Genomic DNA, 22,166 nt, shown 5'->3' on the forward strand with positions numbered 1-22,166 from the left:
AAAAAAAATAAATAAATTAGATAAAATTATTCTAAGCCAATTAAGGCTACAAATTCTCTTGCCTCTTGGCAATTTTTAACAAATCAATTTTTTATATACATAAGTAATTGGTTTTATTTAACTTAATATACATACTTATATAGTTTCTTTATATCCTGTCCCCTTAGAATTTAATGGATCATTAAAAGGAAAAGATTTCGTACATATGTATGTATAAAATAAATTATTTTGGAATACAAAATATTGGAATATTAAAAATTATTTTTTTCCTTTGGACAAACTTATATCACAATTTAATACAAAAAATACATAATTTGAAGTTATGGCTCAAGACGTTCTAGTATCCAGTTCAAGTATGGTACTGTTTTAGTATAAACACCAGGCCACCCTTCCAATCCGCAAGGACTTGGACCAAATGAAACTATACCCGCTAAATAAAATGAATGTTGTTTGGTAGATGTATCAATACCGACTAATGGCCCACCTGAATCACCATTGCACGTATCAACACCTTTGGATCCACCTGCGCAAATTTGTCTATCGTTAAGAGCAACATTGTATTCGGAATAAACAATGTTACAAGACGATAATGAAACAACATCTACCTTTGCTTTTAGTTTTTTTGTGCTTGCATAACCTGTTTCAGTTCTTCCCCATCCAGAAATTGCCATAGATATTCCATTTAAATTTAATTCTTGTAAATTACTTGAAATTGGCAAGCAAATTGGTCGAATATATTTAGTATAATTTATAGGCTTTGATAAACGCAATAAAGCAATGTCATTTGATTGAGTTTTAGAACTTGCATTGTAATTCTCATGGACAATAGCCTTTTCAATTGTAACGTCAACATGAACTGGTGCACATTCTTTATTTTTATTTATATCGATAACGCAATCTGGGTTCGTTTCAATATCATGCTCCCCAAGTCGTACTGTATTTAAACGCCAATCTTTGTTAATTTTTTTGACACAATGTGCTGCAGTAAGAACATATCTGTCATTGATTAAACTGCCGCCACAATGATGTCCTGGATCTTCGTTTTCTAAAAACAATATTAATATAATATGCATTTAATAAAATTAAATTTATTTTACGAACATAAAAATTTACCATTGCTTTCAATATAAAGATAATTCATTGAATATCTTTTTAAAATGCATAAGTATAAAATATCTTTATAAATATATTAGTTATAACTTTTTATTATGTATTTTTTAAAATGCAGTTCTTAAGGTTAGAACTACAATGCTTTCAAAACCTCTTACACGAAGTGAAGAACTGCATTTTTAACAATACCCAAAGTTTCAGAAACGTCGAAAATCAAAAATAAAATTCACTTACTTTTTTCATATTCAATTAATGCTAACCATGGAAATTCACCTAATTTCGTTTCTGTACCACCGAAAATACGCCAATTTGTATCTATATAACACTGAGGGCCTTGAGGCAACAAATCTATTTTTGATAATGGCAATTTAGTACGTAGTTCTTTATTAATAGATGATGTAGTTGTTGAGGTATTAGGTATGTCTGCAGAAGTTTCTGTACTTTCTTCTATTTCTATTTGATTGGGATCACAACACACCTAAAAAATATGGCATAAGGTGGAAATATTAAAGTTATATATGTATGTATGTGCATATGTAAATATTTTTTTTTTTAAAATTTAAATTAAAAGAAATGTCATTATTAAGATAGTTAAGATGATAAATTGGAAAATTAACAAAATTTAACGAAATATTTTATATTTCCAATCGCATCTTTATGATTCGCTCTTTGAATAATTGAAAATTTTCTAATACACTGTTTTGTCAGTAGAAAATATTGATTCATATGAATTTTTCTTATTTTCATTTACATGAAAACATTTTGCTTGCTTTGATAATTATAACCTTAATTTACCCTATATAGATAAATTTTTCTATTTAGTTAGTAAAGTTTAATAATTCGAAAATTCAAGCCTAATTTACAAAATTTACTGAAAGTCAATTACATTATTATTCAATAATGAATATTTGGGTTTAACTGAAATACAAAAAAACAGTGAATCCAGATTCAGTACAATAGAGTTTAGCCATATTTTCGAATACAACTTGGATTAATTTTAATTGTTGCATTTGAATTAGATTATTATTAATTTGTTAATTTACATTTTACATGATATTATGTAAGAGCATATAATTTTAATTTTAATCTTACCAATGATGTATCTATATCTCCACATTCACGTTTCCTAGAGAGAATTAAATCCAAAGAAAGCTTATAATAAGATTCTTCCCTTATCGATTTCCATACATCTTGACATTGATGAATTTTAACACAAAAACCTTGGATACTATTTGGTCCAATACATTCCCTATAATTTACAGCTCTTACAAGTGTGGTAATTGCTGGTTTAGGTGTATCATCACTTGGAAAAATTATTTCTTAAAAAAAAATGTTTAAAAATTATATACATTATTATTATTATATAACTTATGTATAAGTACATCCTTTTATTCCTATTTATTCCCATTTCTATTAATATTATAAAAAACCATTATTCAAAGCGATTAAATGCTACGTAACAGGTACATATTTAACGGTTTTTTGTGTTCCATTTACATTTTAGCCGAAATAGATTCAAAACTATTACAACATACTTACATAGTATACATACATGTGTATGTAAATCAAATTCATAATATAATTTATTAAGAAAATTTAGAAATCATTTATTCTAACTGAAATTAGAGATTTTTTAAGAAATTTTAGTTTTTCTTGGAATAAAAACAAATAAAGAGAATTTCAATTTTTGCCTTCTTAAATAAATATTGAAAGCTTTATTATTCAATTTAAAAGAAAACAAAAATTCTTAAAATATTTTGTTTTCAGAATTAAAGTCTGTAATTTAAAAATAAAAAAATAATTACGACTAACCATAATTAAAAAAACAAATATAATTGTGAATGGAAATTCTTATAGTATAAGAATTATAACACAAAATCTTCAAATCTTAGATTTAATCAAAAAAAAAGTATAAAAAGTAATAACAATAAAACTTACGACAGTTAAATGCCTGAAAAATTGTCAAAATTAAAAATAAACTAAGAAAACAATTCGGTTGAAAAAAACTCATTTCAGTGGACATTCAACAGCTTTTAATAAAAAAAAAAACAACAAAATTGATTTTGTAAATTAAAAGAAAAACCAACTTATCGTTGGGCTGCTTTAACTTAACTAAATTGAAAAATTATTAAAGAGATATAAAAATATTATTTCCCTATATTGAAATTAGTGCAGGGTCGTCATTAGATCTTTTTTACAATTTACTTCTTTAATTAAGAAAAATATATGAAAAAAAATCTTGTATAAGGGCTCAGGCAGACATGCAATTTTTAGTTTTGCAACTGTTTAATTGGTTACTTGTATTTCATAGGTTCATATTCAACACATGCAACTGTATGATCTCATGCAATCAAACAGTTTGTATATTTTTAAAAACTGATTGCAATTTTTAGTTAACGCTTTATAGTTTAGTATAGTGCGTACATACACTGATTTTACAATCAAACACTAATAGCAAAACGACAATTTGCTTGTTTGCCTTAGCCCTAAAAGGTTGAAGTATGTTCAAGGAAGACATCTTTGTAAGATAAGAAAGTATTTCCATTAATAAGCAAATGAATTTCTTTCGGTGTGATTTTTTCTTATAACACATTAGTAGTGTTTACAGACAAACAATGGTAGAATCATATACAAACCCTAAATACTTATTTATTTTTTGTACAAAAATTTCATTTTATTTTGATTTCATATATGAATTAATTAAGTATTAAATAAATTCGGTTGAAAATGTGGACCACGTATTTCCATGTTTCTTGTCATTTATTTAAAATTATATGACAAAATTGGAATGCATAATTAATATTGTGCATTAATATTTTTGTCCTTAGTATGATACTGAATCTTTAAGAGATTTTTTTCATTAAAACTCACATTTAATCACATGATTAAAAAAATCAAGTTTTTTTATTATATTATATCGTTTAAAAATCTGCAGAAAAACAGCTTATCTTTCAGTACATAACAAGTTCGAAGATGATTTTAATTATATTTGATTATATTTTCACATTTGTTCGTCTGTCCCGTAATTTTTTTTTTTCAAAAACGAAATTTTTCTTATTAATTTTTTTGATCCATTGAGATTTTTTACTGAATCTCATGCAATTATTATTGATTCTACGCTATAGACTTTAATTAATTCGTAAATAACTAGTATTGTGTAATCTCATTTAAATTTATTGGCTTATTGCCTTTTTTATTTTAATCCTAGAATTGTAAGTTTAAATTTTCTGTTTAATTGAAAATGTGCTCTTTTACCAAGAATTAATTTTTTATTAATTTGTTATTATATTATTTTAATTCTCTTTTTTAATTTCTTAGAACTTGTTTTTAACAAAAAAAATCATTACTGCTTCATTGAAAATAATTAGTAATCAAAAAATTTGAGATTTTGTCAAGTGATTTTTTTAAAGATAAATTAAGATATAAATAACTATAATTAATATATTTATGAATAACATTTTAAGATGCAGCTTTGTTTTTATAAAACAAGTGGTGTACAATCTGTAATCTAGTCCATAATTACTATTGCTTTTATCATAAGATAAATGGTCTCTTTTTGTCTGTTTAGTTATTGTATGGGCTTTATTTTGTTATGGCCTTAAGGAATTTCTGTTAAATTAAATATAGTTCAATATGTATATACATACGTACATAGACTAGTCGCTTAGAAAAATGTACATTTGTTCTCATTAAGAATATTGATTGCATTTATTTGATACAGTGATTGATTGTGCACTATGCGGTATTGCGGTTATATTTTTAGAGCGTGTGCATGTGGCAGAAAAGGTATTCGTAACACTTATGTGTTTACTATACACAAAATGTTTTTTCTTACGTATAGTCATATATTTTGTACAGTCTATAATTTTTTATAGAGCTCTGCAAGTCTACTTGTTAGGTCTCTTTCGTCCTGTTAAAAAATAGTTAACAAATAAATAATTAATTTTGGTGTATGCCTTAAATACCGATCTATGTAAATGCGTAACACATCCATTTAAGTTTAAAAGGTTTTTTTTTTGTTATATTAATGTAAATGATAAAGTTTAAAATATTATTAAAATTTAATTCTGTTTACAGTTTCGAAGGTCTAAGATAATTAAATATAGTATTTGAGTTGATATTTAGCCAGTGTTGTGGTTATAGACGACTGTAACACTTTCTTGAAATTGATTAAGTGTAAGATTTTAAAATGAAAAAATTTTTTTCGGTAATGAAAATGAAAATTATTGTATATTTTTAAGTTAATTTCTATTTTCACAATTAAGTTATGGTCTATTTTCGTATAGCACTGCAAAAGAATTCGTTTTTCGCCCTCAATTTCCCTTTTTCGGATTAAACTAAAAGAGAAAGAGCGATTCTAAGGGGTTTTCAAAATCAAAAATAGAAAAACTTATAATTTCTCTTGGAAATTATTCTGCATATATTTATTAAAAATAAAAATTGAGGAAAATATTATTGAAAGTAGCATCTTTTATTAAATTTGAAAAATGATCAATAGTCGTTTTACGGTTCAATATTTTTAAGTATCCAATCTAAATATTTAGCGACATTCGTATAAACTCCTGCCCAATTTTCTAAGGCGCAAGGAGATGGTCCATACGATACGATACCCGCTATAAAATATTCATAATTTGGTAAATTATTAACGGCTATTAATGGACCTCCTGAATCACCATTGCAAGTGTCTGTTCCTATAACGCCTCCTGCACATAATTGATTGTTAGAAACCGTTATATTAAAATCATTGTACTTTGAATTACAAGTATCTATTTCAACTATTCTAATATCCGCTTTTAATTGTCTATTACTATTTTTAGAATTTTCTGTTTTACCCCAACCGGATATTGTTAATGTTTCATTGAAATGTGTCATACTTCTTAAATGGTCTTCCAGAGGGAGACAAATTGGCTGAATCCATGATGTAAAGTCAATATTTCGAGATAATCTTATCAAACCAATATCATGGTATTGATTTATATCATTTGCATTATAATTTTCATGAACAATTACTTTTTCAATTGGTAAATCAATATGCAAGCCTGCGCAAAATTCATTATTATTTATATCCGAAATACAATCTGGATTAGTAGATTTATCCCATTCTCCTAAACGTACGCCTGAAAGTGTATATTGATCGGGAACTTTTCCTGTTAGACAATGAGCTGCAGTCAAAATATAACGTTTGGTAATTAAACTTCCACTACAATGATGACTTATCTTTCCATTATCTAAAAAATGAAATTTTAAATATTTGAATTTTAATTGTGAAGGTCAGAAAATAAGATCAATTAAAAATTTTTGTTTTTAAAACTCAATAATAATGTATATTTAATGTAAATCATGTGTTACTAAATAATGATTAATTCTTCTATATACTTTTTCTTTTTTCAATTCAGTGTTTAAGGAACGGTCGAGTAATTAAACTAACATATACTTTTGTATACACTTATTTCTTTTAAAAAATTATTTATTTATAAGATTATTTTGTTACAATTAAACAAAGCTATAACTAAATATAATTAGAAAAAAAATTATGGTTCGATATTTTGATGAATCCAATCTACATATGGAGCTATTTTTGTATATACACCAGGCCATCCTTTTAATCCACAAGGATTTGGACCAAATGATACCAAACCAGCTAAATAATAATAATGTTGTTTTGCTGAAGTATCAACACCAATTAAAGGACCACCTGAATCACCATTACATGAATCAATACCTTCAGCACCACCAGCACATAATTGATTACTTTCAAGAATAACGTTCTTATTAGAATAAACTGAATTACAGGATGGTAATGAAACTGCATTAATTAGCGCTTTTAATTTTTTTGTACTAGGATAACCACTTTCAGTTCTTCCCCATCCAGCTACTTCTAAAGCAATTCCAGTTAAATTTAAATCTTGTAAATAATTTGAAAATGGCAAACAAATCGGTTGGATATATTTATTAAATTTAACTGGTGATGATAAACGTAATAAGGCAATATCATTTACTTGAGTTTTTGAATTTGGATTATAACTCTCATGTACAATAAATTTTTCAACCGGAATATCAATATGTGGAGGTGCACAATCTTCATTATTATTAATATCATAACTACAATCTGGATTTGTTTCAATATCATGTTCTCCAAGTCGGACGGCATTTAATCGCCAATCTTTACTTATTTTTTTAATACAATGTGCTGCAGTAAGAACATATCTGTCATTGATTAAACTACCACCACAATGATGTCCTGGTTCACCTACGTCTAAATGGAAAAAAAAATATTCTAATAATCATAATATTGAAATTTTGAATTATAATTATTTATAAGCTATTATCCAAACACCAAAAATATTTTATGATATTTATTTGAAATAAAAATAGATTATTATTATTACTTTGATGATATAAAAGGAAAATTTATTTAAAGGTAAAAAATAAATTTAAGAATAATTGGAATAGCTTGTGTAGTTCATAAATTTTAATTAATGGCTTTAATCAAGTTTTTTTGTTTATTAAAAAATTATGAAAAATGTGTTTGTTTAAAGTTTTTCCTTTTTACCACATAAAACACAAAAATTCTTACTGCTGCACAAGATTAAAAAATTAAGAAAAAAAGAATTATTATTGTGTTCTTTTGCGTCCTTAATAATGGTTCTAAATGAAGTTCTTGATAAAAATTTTATTGAAGATCAATTAGCGACTCTTTGTGAGAATTAGAAATTTTCTAATTTTTCTTAGACCAAGAGGAATTAAAATTTCGATGGCAAAAAACAAATATGTAATGGCAAGTAATCTGAAAATATTTCTAAACATGCAAAAACTAAGAGACATTTAATATTTTGTTGCCTTTGAGCACATGTATAATGAGCATTTAAATTTCTAACAATAACTTTGCCATTATACATTAGTTTTGTTTGTATAATTTTGGCCCCAATTTAATTATAATTTGTTTATTGAAAAGCGCAATTTATTTTCTACTTCTAAAAAAATCAAAAAAAAAATCATGCCAATTTGTTTCACTCTGTCTTCCAGGATCTCCGTTTGTTCTTCTCTTCTAAATAAATTATAGCGAATACAATATTCAATCTTAAAAATTATTACTGTAAGATTTATCCAACTTTTAATCAACTTTTAAGATATTTCAGACCACGGGAACTGGAACTTTGCCTTTTTCAACATTTTTAAGAAAATATTAAACAGATCAACTTGATATTTTACATATAATTTTCGTATGATAGTACAACAAGCCAACTAATTTTTCATCGAAATCAGGTATCAACAACTATTCCTCTACTACTGACCAAATTTTACATATCTGTATGCAGAAAAATAATCAACCGATTTCCTTGATTTTTAATATTTTAATTCATAATTGTTCAAATAAACAATTTGTTTTAACACCAACAAAATAATTTTTGGAAGTATCAGGGTTCGGAAACAGAATTTACTCTAGTGGTCGATAATCTACTGGAGATCTAATTGACGAAATTTCTTGAAATTTGAAATCGAATGGCATAAAGAAGTGTTTAATAGACATTTTCATGTCTATTAAACATGAAAATGTCTAAAACAATGGCATTCTTATGCAACATTTTCGCTAGAATTAGATAGTAAGTCCTGCGGTCGGTTATGTACTAACCACTTCAGATTGCTTTTAGCTGAATTCACTCATTTCAGTTTTTAATTATTAAATTCTTTCAAAGAACTTTGTTAATTAATTTACACTTACATAATTTGCTGTGCTCAAAACATTCGACTTAAGCCTCAATTTGAAAATTTGTTTTGTTACAATGCAATAAAAATATTATTTTTTCAAATAGGCTTTCCAAATTTCCAAATTTAAACGAAATATTTGAAGAAGTGCCTTTTGTTATACACTTTTTTTTTACACTATTGGGTTAAGTTTTTAATTCTGTATACTCCTTTTGAAGATTTCATGAATGTGGGAATGTATGTAAGTTTTGATGGTATGTAACAATAATATAGAAAATTAAATGGAATAACAAGAGAAATGTAATGATGATGTTAATGTGAAAAATTAAGAAAATCTTATACATGTCTATGTACATATACACCATTTCGTTTTTAATTTAATGAGTATTCGTTTCTTACCTTTATAACCATAATTAATTTAAAATTTTAAAAAAATAACAAATATTGACTTACTTTTCGTATATTCAATTAAAGCCATCCATGGAAATTCTCCTAATTGTGTTTCTTTACCACCATAAATACGATTATTAGTCATTGCACACTGACTATTTGTTGGTAATAAACTGTTGGTTTGAGGTCTTTGTGTTGGTCTATTTGTAGGTCTAACAGTAGGTGGTCTTGTGGCTGGTGTAGGAGCATCAGGTTGAATTTGACTTGGTTCACAACAAACCTTAAAAAAGGATATTTTATAATAAAATTAAATTGCAAAATTTTTTTAAATATTATATTGTCTATAGGCGCATTATTTTAAATAATAAAATAATAAGTGTACATTGTTTATATACATTGTGCATATATTACAAAAAAAATATATTGATTTTTCTTACCAAAACCCCATCCTGCTCTCCACACTGACTATTTCTAAGGAAAACTAATTCTGCATAGCTTAATTGATAAGAAACTTGTTTTTCAATTAATTGCCATAAATTTCTACATTGACGAATTCTAATACAGGTACCACTTCTACGGTTTGGTGTAGTACAAGCGCCATAATTTTGTGTAACTCTTGATGATGTATCTACCGTCTCAACGTCATCGTCCGGGAAGACAATTCTCTCTTAAAATAAGAATGAGAAAGAAAGAAAATTAATTTAACAAATTAGATTTTTTTTATATTGAAATTGTTAAATTCTCTTGTATTTAAAGCTCATTAAAAAATTTTATCAGTTCATTTCAAGAATTAAAGAATGTTTGAAATCTTTTTCGTTAAAAAATCAAACTGATTACAGTAGAATCTCCATAAGATGGGTTACATCACACTGCTTCTGAACCTCACTATTGTGAATCAAAAACATGTACTTAAGTGAGGGGTTACTCTTATTATTTAATTCTCATTTAATTCTGAGGAATTAAAGAGGGAAGGAATGAGATAAATTCCTATACCAGTAATGAGCCTATTTGTTGTTATTATAAATTTACCTTATTGTTTGTAACTCAAAGAAATAATAGTCTAAGGTATAGACATAAGCGTATGTTTTTGATCAGCGTTGAATTCTGATTCGATTTAAACATGTTTTCCATACCAGCGATAACTTAAAAGTTGATAGAGCTAAGATCTATACTAAAATTTAGCAAAGAGCTTGTGGTAGTAAATACCAGAACCATATTTGATATACGAACTTACTCAATACAAGAACTGTACGTAGTTTACCTATAGCTGTGAACTATACAACTTTCGAATATAATTTAATATTGTCGAAATTTGATTTTTGTTAAAAATAAAAATTATTTTTTTTTTCTTATTTCCTGAGTAAATGCGATCAAATACACCCTTATAAATTCTTGTAAAATAAAACCAGCGTAATTTAAGTCATAGTCTGTCCCACAGTTATATAGCTATAATATTTTTGCTCAATCATAGCATAACAAATTCGTAAGTGTATTACAGTGTTGACATGATCAACTGTATTTTATCTGGTTTAGTATTAATTATAGAGTAAATATCCTGCAATTTATACATTGAGTGTATGTAGCATGTATATAGCATGTACTAACTATACAACTATAAATGCATACGTATAAATATACATATGCACATACACATTTATCTTATAGAATTGAATAATTAAAAATAAAAAATTCGAATAAAGAAAATTTTGAAAAGAATAACAAACAAAATTTATGGATTAAGAAGAAATTAAGATGAGTAGGGAAAACCAGATTTTTTGGTTCTTAAAATTAATTGATAATGGGATTTCAGAATTCTTAAAAATTCCGCACCTATATATATACGACATTGTCTGCTGATGTATTAAACTCATATGAAAATGACTGACGTATACACATGTGTTCATATAGTTACTTAATAAGAAGTTATGGTTCATTCATAATTGTGGTTTATCCATACTAATAAAAAAACAAAAGTTTACGTATTTTACTGAATCTGCTAAAACTTGAAATAAAGAATATGCTTTTTTTAAAAAGAACGTCACAGTTCGGTCATAACCAAGAGAAATTATGTATCCATACTTAATGTCACATATTTAATTTTTATGATTATCATATTACTGTCGTCATAGGACTACCACTTGTTCCCAATTTATATTCTTAAATCCCATTAAAATTTATGATTTTAAAACATGCATACACACATACATATACATATATGTACGTGCATATATAATTATTTCGGTGTGACCAACTAGCCTTTAATAAAGGGTTTTTTTGAATGAGAATGGCTAGATTTTCAAAAAGAAACAACCAATATGACCTCAGCTATACATAATATTCAAGTACATCCGAATTGCCACTTTTCAATATTTACTTCAACACGCGTTACCGGCAACGCCTATACAATATGTTAATCATAAAGTTTAAGTTCAATGTTACCGAAAAATAAAACTTCTTGCTGGTTTCTTTCATACTTCTTTATGCGAAATATCAAGTCATATGTATGTAAATTCATTTGCTAAATCTTACGAAATACAAAATATAAAAATATATACTTATGTAAATTAAAAAACAAATTGAAAATAAAAAATAGATTTCGAATAAAAAAAAAAAAACAGGTTTTTTCAAAAATAAAAACCCATCGCAAGTTGAAAAATAAAAAATAATAATTAATAAACATAAAATACATACGATAGCCAGTTTATTTAAAACATTAAGTCTAAACTATAATTATGCCTTAACAAAGTCAATATTAAGCGTGTAGTGTACGTGTGTATGTACTACTAAAGTACACAATTTATTAATGTTTTCTTGTTGGTATTGTGCTTTGTAAAAACCAAATATTTAATGGATATTTTTTTTCATCTTCAAGCCAGTTTATGTAATGTAATATGTTCTTAGGTTTTAACAAATTGTAGCAACATTATTATTAGAAAATAATAAAACGAAAACTGATCATTTATGAACATATTAAATATGGAATTGGACTCGTAAGTTGTAACATAAAATTGTCATAACGCAAATGAAACTATTGAAACTCTTCTAGAATTCTGTATATTTTATTAAAGCACTATTTAAAGCTCAATGAAAAAGTACAAGAAATCACAGTCAGTCATAAATTCTAAAAAAAACTTATGCCAAAATATCTAAAATATTATTGTATCCTATGAAAAATTAATTGCAATTTCTGAATTTCTTTTGTCTCCATATACAAACGGGTCATAGTTGATCACTTAAACATTACACAAAAGGTCTGTTGAACAAGATTACCTTATTTCTTATTATTAATTTTCTTTTTTTTTTTTTAATTTTTCGTTATAATATTGCCGAAAAAAATTTATATTGAAATCATCAATCTTTTTTTGGTTAAGCTGAATTAATCTTTTTGTTATTGATCTTAAAACTAAACTAATTACTGAATCCACAGTCTTAATTTTGTTAAACAAAATTTTGTATGACCAATTAATTAATGTTTTTTTGTATTATATAAGTACATTTATATGTATTATTTGTACTACATTACATACATATGTACATTATTAATATATGATATTAAAGTATTGTTGATTTAAGACCGTAACCTTGAACTCAGTCAAGATTATATTATAAAAATCTCCTCTTTATTGACAATTTCAATGAGCATACTTGATTTTAATTTACAAAAAAATATAATTTAAACAATATTTTTTTTATAAAAACTTCGAAGAAATTAAAATTTCTTTGTTCTTCTTAATAATAACCCTTTTTATTTCTTAATTCTGTTTTTTATTAACTTACTAATCAAAGTGTAATTTTTTACCGGCAAGTAATATACAAATTGTAATTATTAATTGGAAACAATATTGAAAAATAGAAATTGCCAATAATTTTCTTTATCAAAATTTATTATTGTGGGCACTCGTAGCTCTTTCTTAAATTTTAAAAAATTTGCAATACTTCAATATTAAATTATAGAGCTGAAAAATTAAACTTTCCGCGTTGATCAAATTATACGTCATATATATAATATAATTATTATTAAACAGTAAATAACTATGTACATACGTAAATACATTATGTATTGGAAATTTTGAATATGAACTTTTCATATAATTTTTATTAAAAACGAGAATAAATTTTTGATATGCATATTAACTTAATTCTCTTAATTATACAATAAAATATTTTATGGTTGCAGTAATTATTCACTATAAATTTATTTTAAAAACAATATAACTAAGATTTTATCGTATTTTGATTCAGCATAATATTCAATAGAACTGGTAACAATGTACAGATTAAACCTTATAATATATTTAGGTATATTAATCACATTATATGCATATATGTGTGCATGTATATTGTATATATATATGTATATGCTCTATGTACATCAAACATTATTTTAAATTACTATTATCTACACGCAATATTTAAATTTAATTATAAGAAACTCAATTAAAATATAACAAAAACAAAATAATATTTTCTCAATTGAAAATCAAATAAATTCTATTGTATTCGTCTCTGCTCTCTTAAAAATTCTCTTTAAAATTCTAATCACATCACTATATTTATATTATTTCACTATTTATATTGTATAAAAACAAAAATATTTAATTTCTCAAATTTTACAAAAAAATATTATTTAAGTACATACATGCATATTATGTACATATATATATGTATATGTATTTTGTTTCTACAAATTAATTGAGAACAGGATTTAATTCGTGATTTAAAATTTTTGTTGTTTTTTTTTTTTCGGGAATTTTAATATTATTTTTTATTTAATTTTAAAAATGATAACAATAATTTTTATTAAAAAATTGTTGATAATTTTCACAAGTTCAAATAAAGGCACCTTTAGAACTACAATATTGTTGTTGATAAAAAAAAAAATATAATTTTGTAGAAATATTTTCGAAATATTTTTTTTATAAATATTTAAAATTAAAAATATTTTTCTGTTGCATAATAATTAAATTTATTTTATTAAATATTTTTAATAAAACATAATTTAAAATATTAAAATAATTTTTTTTTATTAATGAAATTATTAAAAACTTACGACAATTAATTATTTGAATTAATCCTAAAAATAAAATAAAATTTAACAAATTTTTTAATTTAAAGATCATTTTAGTTATTATTTTTTTTTTTTTAATAATTTAATTTCAATTTTATTAAAACAAATAATATTATTATTTTTTTAATTGTTATTATTATTCAATTTAATTGCAAATAATATTTTTATGAAAATGAAACGAGAAAATTTTCAAAAGCAACTTAATAGTCGCGTTGTTTAATCATAACTGAATTCATTTTACTGAGAGTTATTTTTTTTAAATAAACATTAATATATAAGTATATATGTACGTATGTATATAAGTATATAGTATGAATTTTGATTAGTTGCGCGGAAGCTAGCACAAAAGTTCTAAAAACTTAGTTTTTAAACGAAAATACATACATACATATACATCCATATATATATATATATATATATATATATATATATGCTATATGTTTAAGAAGCGTCATAATATAAAAAATTATTATTTTCTTTTATTTTTTTTTTTTTTTAATATTTAATCAAACTTTATTTTCTGTTCTTTAATAATATAAATTTATTAGTTATAAATGTTAATAATGACATTTAATTAAAATGTATTATACACATATTTATATAGTATTGTGTTAATTAATTTTATAAATAAATTTTACAGGTATAATATTGATCATTCTATAATAATATTTATTACCACCCTAATTACTTATAATTCGTATAAATTATTTAATTGTAAAAAATTTAAAATTTAATTACTTTCAGTTTAACCTTTCTGTTTACCAAAACCTCATGAATGGTAAAATTAATAACGCATAATAGTATTCCTATTAAATTAAACCCTATTTAATTCCAAAACTTAATATGCTGTATTTTCAAACAAAAACAAATTTTGATTGTTTTGGCGTTGACATTTTTATATACTTATTATAAAATTTTTTGTTACCACAATTCTTAAAATTTGGCAGTCCATTTCAACATCCAAATTTAACGCAAAATGTCAAAAAATTAGCGTTATGTAAATTTAAATATTAATTAACGAAATACCAGTATGCAATACCTGCATTTATCGTTAAAATTTTACAGAAAATCATATATAATTTTTCGAATGCACAATTGGAATGTTTTTCTCTGCGTTTCGAAAATTGCATTTTATACAATTCGGAACGTATAACATTGTAAATTTTTCTTATCAATATAATATCGGATAATTTATACAATAAATTCAAATTTCATAATTATTAGAATATATATGTATGTACTAATATAAATATGATTTAAATATAAATTTCTATCATCTATACAAGAATACAAGATTTTACATACATACTCGTACATATATGAAATTTAATATTTCCCTTATTCACAACTTACTTTATTGTTAGTGAATTTTTGCGATTTAATGGTGATTGAGGTAGTATAGAAAAGATGTGCATATGTATATGTGTATGTATGTTGTCATATATAAGCAAATTTATATATTATATTTAAATAAATGCTAAAAGTAAAAATTAAATTGAAAGAAAATAAAACTTGTTTAATCTTCAGGAAAACCAGCAAAAATAAATACAATAACAAATATGTTACGTACCCACACGTATAAAAGTATAATGTAATAACGTTACGGGTATGTTTATACATAGATAACATATGGGTTTGTGAAAATTATATATATGTACGTATGCATTATATCTACATATTATGTTTAATCTTAAAATTAATTGTGATTTTGCGTTCTTATACCTCTTTTATTCTATGGAATCCCCTTTTGAAAGAATTAAACAAATTTTTACTTAATAAAATATGTTAAAAATTGCATTATTCATCATAATGAATAAATATTTGTATATATATTTAATGACAATTAAAAAAAGATGTTTGACATGTACATAATTGTTTTCCAGTATTTCTCATGCCGGTATGTGTAATGTTATTCAACTATTTTAATAATTTTATAAAACCAAAATTATTTTAAACAACTTTATTGTTTTACGGCAAAGAATTGTTAATTGAAGATCAGTTGAGATTCTTGCTATAAAAATTCGGATAAGAAAATTTTTGATTGCTCCTATAGATTACCCTTATGTAATGAATAATAAATCAATTTCACTCACGAAATTGTATTTCTCTTGTAATTTTTATTCCTAATATATGAATTTTTAAATAAGTGTGGTGAAGAATTTTAAAGATCTTATATTGTCATTCCAAAATAAAATGTTATTTATTATAATGATCAAAATCTCAGTAAATGTACTGCTTTATATAAGGTTTAGTCTTACGATTCGTCCTGTATTAAAATGTTGATAAATGTGATTAAAACTTGAAAATATTGTTAATTAAATTTGAAGATTTTCTCTTCTTCCCTTATTTAATCTCACCACATTTCTTAAAAATAATTGTTTTATCCAATTGCTTTTACTACATATGTACACATTTATATTATTAATTTAAATGTGTAATAATAGAAACAAAAGAGTTAAATTTTTTTTTATCGACGACAAAAGCAATAAAAATTTATATGTTGAATTTTTCACATATTATCAAATTTTATTATATTTAAACACACAAACATACGTATAACATATAAAATACAGGAAAGTAAAAGCAAAATAAAAATACTACAATTTTATTTTATTTGTTATCCAACCAATATAAGCTCCAACACGCGTATATACTCCTGGTATATTTTCCTTTCCACATCCTATACCATAAGATACAATACCAACTAAATAGTTATAATGTTGGGCTTTACTTCGAACATCAATTCCAACTAGAGGGCCACCGGAATCACCGGTACATGAATCCTTTTGTGCTATGCCACCCGCACAGATCTGTGAATCTGTGATACTTCTATACTCGGCTTTAAAAACTTTATTGCATTCTTCTAATGAAACTACTGGTAAACCAACTTTTAATTTCTTATTACTATATACACCATTTTCAGTTAAACCCCAACCGGAAACATCTAGAACAACATCAACTAAATTATCATTTGCCAGTTCAGGATCAGTTGGTAGACAAATTATTTTAATAAAATCGGAGAATTTTACATCTGTGGACAGTTTAAGTAAAGCTATATCATTCACGACAGTCACCTGATCATAATCTTCATGTATAATAATGTCTTTGACTTCGAAATCTTGATGAGGATCAGCACATAATCCATCTTTACAATCTGGATCGGTTGTAACATCCCATTCCCCTAAACGGACTCCAGTTACTTTTCTTTTTCCTAATTTTGGATGTTTACAACAATGTGCAGCAGTTAAAACATGTCTTTCAGTTATTAAACTTCCAGCACATTTTCCATCAGCTTTTCTGTTATCTAAAAAATTTAAATTTTATAATAATGGTGCCAATTTTATTTCTTAAATATAGATTTACTTATAGAATATAATAATACAGCCATGAAAGGAAATTCACCAATTTTAGTGTCAGTAGCACCAAAAAGTTTTGGAGTAGATGTAACAGGGCAATTCTCTAAACCTGGTAAACTTTCAATAGGTTTAAATATTGTTGATGGCGTCAGGTTAGGTTCATTATCTATTCTCGCAATTAATTCTACACAACAAATCTTAATACAAAATAATTAGTTTCCTATTTACAAGATTTATATATGTATTACTTACAATTGGTGATTTATTTATAATGCCACATGAACTGCCATTAATGTAAGCTACTTCATCTTGTGTAAGTGATCCACCTTCTATTTTATCTAATAAATCTTTTATTCTCTGACAATTTTCGGCAAATGTACAAAAACCAGTTTTTCCTTTTGCATCTTCACATGGTCCGAAATTATTCGTATTTGCTCCTTCTATAAATATAAAAATTAAAAATTAAACTTTTCAAGAAAATCTTTAATATATTTAAAACATATTTAATTAATAAAACTATTTAAATTTGAAAATTTTGTATGTTATACACAAAATAAATGGATACAGCTTCAATTATACCTATTTAATAACAGATTTTAGGTTTTATTTGTACTATCGCGAGCAACAAAATTATGCTTCCTTGAAGAACATTATATTAGTGCTTATATAATGCAAAAATAATTTATCATTTCAAAAATTTAATGAGGATAATATTTCTAACAACAATTTTGAAAAGGTTCCAAGTTTTGCTCTCTATAAATTTTTTTATATAGTAAATAAGAGAACTTTACCTTGATCGTAACAGTTTTTTTATAAGGTTATGTAAATAGACTACAACTGTGCCACCAACATTTTTTATTTAATTATAAATTTATAAATTTCAAAAATTTTCATTACCATTATAATTGAATATTATAACATTATTTGTCAAACACAGATGGCGCGCGCGCTATCAAATCGCTTAACAATTTTAACAGATGAATATTAAAATAAACAAATTTATGCAACATGAACAAAATAGGCAGCAAGTAAGAGATGCTTGTTAGATTGGTAAGTATACATTTTAAATAATTTTAATTTACGAAATATGTTTATCAATTCTCTTTCAACTCAACATTGACATTGAAAGCGTCATAATCAAATATATTATGTCTGTATATGTGTAATTATTTCGTAATATTATTTATAATATACTACTGTTATTTATCTTGTGGTTTAAGTAATTTTTGATAATTTCTTTAAAAAAAAATATTTTCTTAAAATGATCGTCAAATAAACTTACGTGCACATATTTTATATCCAAAATTTATTAATAAAAATGATATTATAATAAATTTATTATACATTTTATTTTAAAAATATTTTCAAAATTCTAAAAACAATTAAAATTATAATTCTATTGGTGAGTCATTAATTCTGAACAGAATGAAAAAAAAAAACTAAAAAAACGTATTTTACTAGTCCGAATCAATTCCAATTTAGTCAACAACTAAGTAATAACTACCTCTAAAATTTTACTCAGTAAACATTATAAGAGAAACAACTTTCGGTTTTCAAGCAATTTATATTTAGTTTCTTACTAGCTAATAATATTTATAAATTTTTATTCTTTTGAATTTGTTTTTTATATAAATGAATTATACTCGAAAGAGATCTGCTTATATAAAAGTTTTTGCATAAATTATAAATAAATTTTTTGAATTATTAAAAATTTATTTTTTTTTTAATTAATTTAAGTAATATTAAAGTAGAAATGTGATTCATTCTACTTGGTTGTTTGGGAATTCCATAATATCTTTAATTATTTATAGGTTTTACTGTCGCTTGTTTCTATTAAATTAAAAGATTGATTTGTAATAATGTTTTCCTTTTAAATGTGTTAATTTGTTTGATTTTTCTGTTAATATTAATGAATGTTAAATATATTTAATAAAAAAAATGACAGTATTGTGCGTGTTGCCGTTACTATTAATACGTAATAGTTTTGAAACCAAGTTGTAAGCAAAATAAAATTAAGAGCAATTTAATTAAGAAGTAAGCGTAATTTTCTAAAAAATTATTGGCTATAGTTGAAGTGTTTCGAAAAATAAAGACAATGTATATACATCAGGTGTAGTAATGATTATTTGATCAAGGTTAAGGCAAGAAATTTGGTAAAAGAAGTGACACACGCCAAAATATTTTACATTTCAACAATAATTTATCAGTAAAGATAAATTATTGTAAGATTCCCCAGCAAATTTGAAGAATTTTGTGCTAATAAAAATAAATTATAGGCATAATATGGATTATTTGTAAATTTTTCAGGTTAATTAATTCTTTCTTGACAGTTTAGACAGTTCTCAGAATAATTTTAAATGTGAATTATTTGGTTCGTCGATTTTAGTCAAAGATATTTTCAGTCGAACTAATTTCATTCTCAACGATTCATTACATTTATTATTATACTTTATTTAGCACTTTTATTGATAAGACTAGTATATAATCGCTGTATAGTACAGTATATACAAAATAATAAAAAAATTGTCGTATTAAAAAAACGTTTGCACTAAAATTAAATTTCAAAAAGTTGGAGAGGGGAACAAAAGTTACAGTAAAAATGAAGAAAATATCTTTTTATGTAAAAATATACAACTTGTCACGAAATTAGCGAATCAATAAATTCACTTTAAACTGTTATAATATTTATCGTAAAAAAATGAAAACTATATCGAAAAAACCTTATAAATTACATATCAATTATATAAACCTTATAATTACAAACCTTCACAAATGGTTTGAGTCTTCAAGAATTGGATTTTAAATTTTTATGACACCAATCACAACAATTTTGTACGATGCAATGATGTTGATCGTAGTTAATGTGGTTCTTGGAATAAGTTCCGATATTTAGATACGTTTCTTCAAATCAAATAAAATCAAAAATACATTATGTAATATTTTAATTCTCTCTGAATTAAAATATTGTCAAAATATCGTAAAAATATTATCGTAAAAATAATATCGTAGATATATGACACTAAAGATTCTTGACTTTAAAATAAAGAAAACATTCTTTTAAAAATCAGAAATCAGTAAAAATTGACCGAACCTGTTCCAAAATTTGTTTCGTTTACTTTATTTTTTTTTTGTTGTATTTTTAATTTATTTCAAAGCCGATTATTAATATGTGATAATTATATAATGTAGTTTGTATAGAGGTGTTGTTAACACGGTTTAATATTCGCATTAATATTTAATTAAAAATTAAAATAAAGAGTAACCTGTTTTTATTTGTTGCTTTTCTTTCTGATTTTCTTCAATTACAAGATCTATAACTCTGACGAATATTATTAGTTAGAAATTTATTTTCCATAGCTTTTTTTTTGTTTGTAAATTTTTATGAAACTTGCTATGTATTATAAACAAATATGTCAGCCTGTATTTTTTAGATTTAAAATTTAAATAACATTTTCTGTTAGTTTTTTTTTAATTCAAATAAAATTCAGCTGAATATGTAGGTTTATTTTATTAAGCTACATATTCAGTTGAAATCATGTAAGTTACTTAACTCAGGCACCTAATAGTTCTTATTTACCAGAGATTATTGAAATTTTCATTTAAAAAACTTGATCTAAAACTTGAGAAACGTGAATTTTTAATAATTTTATTATACATACATATGTAGAAACAGTAACGTTGAAAGGGTTAAATGAGACGTACACATATTTATTAATCTGAAAATTAATTTAACAATAATTAAAATTTAGCGCACTTAAAAAGAAATTGTAATAAAAGTAATTTTGTCATTTTATTTTTAAAATAAATTTTTAATATAAATTTTTTTTTATTTTTAGATTTGTTTTTGAGCTTAATGATCACATCATTACAATTTAAATTTCTTGATATATTGCTGAAATTATTCTGATGGGTATGCCTTGAGTACAAACTATTCATAATTGGGTAAAATTGACAAATGGATGACCGAGAAAATGCTCAATAATACAAGCAAAGCTAAATAGATATATGGTTATTGGCTCATTAAGATCAAAGTAAAATAATTATATAAATAACCAAATGTTTGAGCATGTAGCAGACTTTAATTAATTTAGTTTGTGGATTGATTCTTGTTTGAACTGAGACATTTATACGTATACAAATTACGTACATCAAGAAATCTATGTTATATTCTCTATTTTATTGTCATATATATTATAGAATCAGAATACGGGGTACTACAACTTCCAAAGAAACTATGCTTCAAACAATACAAATAAGGTCTTTTTCAACTACAATTGGCTCGAAAAACAGTAACTATTCACGGAAAAAATGGAACTCTTTTGGTTTATAAGTTACTAAAAATTAAATTTATATTATACATATTCACGAACTTTGTAACCAAGGGATTCATACTTCAACTATGTTGGTTCGATATGGTGGAATACATTTCATAAATATTAGGAAAAGGAACTTGTTACACACTAGTCGCAAAAATACAGCGGACTATCGAAGTTCAACTTCATTGCATTTAACAATCAACTTTAATAAGTGTCTTA

General features: G+C 24.4%; 4 protein-coding genes across 4 annotated transcripts in view; all 4 read right to left on the reverse strand.

The window, feature by feature from the left end:
• Positions 1-118: 118 nt before the first annotated feature.
• Positions 119-3,272, reverse strand: LOC129607076 (serine protease easter-like). Its single transcript, XM_055517791.1, has 4 exons — positions 3,049-3,272; positions 2,203-2,429; positions 1,345-1,588; positions 119-1,045 (listed from the first exon to the last, which is right to left on the reverse strand). The coding sequence occupies exons 1-4, from the start codon at positions 3,131-3,133 to the stop codon at positions 321-323; spliced, it is 1,281 nt and encodes a 426-aa protein (XP_055373766.1). The 5' UTR covers positions 3,134-3,272; the 3' UTR covers positions 119-320.
• A 2,341-nt stretch (positions 3,273-5,613) lies between these two features.
• LOC129607039 (serine protease easter-like) lies at positions 5,614-6,540 on the reverse strand. Its single transcript, XM_055517732.1, has 2 exons — positions 6,535-6,540; positions 5,614-6,327 (listed from the first exon to the last, which is right to left on the reverse strand). Exons 1-2 carry the CDS (start codon positions 6,538-6,540, stop codon positions 5,614-5,616), a joined length of 720 nt encoding a protein of 239 aa, XP_055373707.1.
• Position 6,541: 1 nt separating this feature from the next.
• The window catches only part of LOC129607040 (uncharacterized), a 35,054-nt gene continuing 19,429 nt past the window's right edge, over positions 6,542-22,166 (reverse strand). Inside the window, exons 8-14 of the mRNA XM_055517733.1 lie at positions 20,895-20,950; positions 17,884-18,071; positions 17,639-17,828; positions 16,902-17,579; positions 9,645-9,874; positions 9,271-9,487; positions 6,542-7,366 (exon numbers count right to left, since the gene is read on the reverse strand). Of these exons, the coding sequence (XP_055373708.1) occupies positions 6,642-7,366; positions 9,271-9,487; positions 9,645-9,874; positions 16,902-17,579; positions 17,639-17,828; positions 17,884-18,071; positions 20,895-20,950 (2,284 nt within the window). The 3' untranslated portion in view covers positions 6,542-6,641. The remainder of the gene's footprint in view (positions 7,367-9,270; positions 9,488-9,644; positions 9,875-16,901; positions 17,580-17,638; positions 17,829-17,883; positions 18,072-20,894; positions 20,951-22,166) is intronic.
• LOC129607077 (serine protease easter-like) lies at positions 16,783-19,102 on the reverse strand. The gene is made up of 4 exons (XM_055517792.1): positions 18,914-19,102; positions 17,884-18,071; positions 17,639-17,828; positions 16,783-17,579 (listed from the first exon to the last, which is right to left on the reverse strand). The coding sequence occupies exons 1-4, from the start codon at positions 18,975-18,977 to the stop codon at positions 16,873-16,875; spliced, it is 1,149 nt and encodes a 382-aa protein (XP_055373767.1). The 5' UTR covers positions 18,978-19,102; the 3' UTR covers positions 16,783-16,872.

The sequence above is a fragment of the Condylostylus longicornis genome, unplaced genomic scaffold (assembly GCF_029603195.1).
Source record: "Condylostylus longicornis isolate FDR11 unplaced genomic scaffold, ASM2960319v2 ptg000026l, whole genome shotgun sequence".
NCBI classification, from domain to species: Eukaryota; Metazoa; Arthropoda; class Insecta; order Diptera; family Dolichopodidae; genus Condylostylus; species Condylostylus longicornis.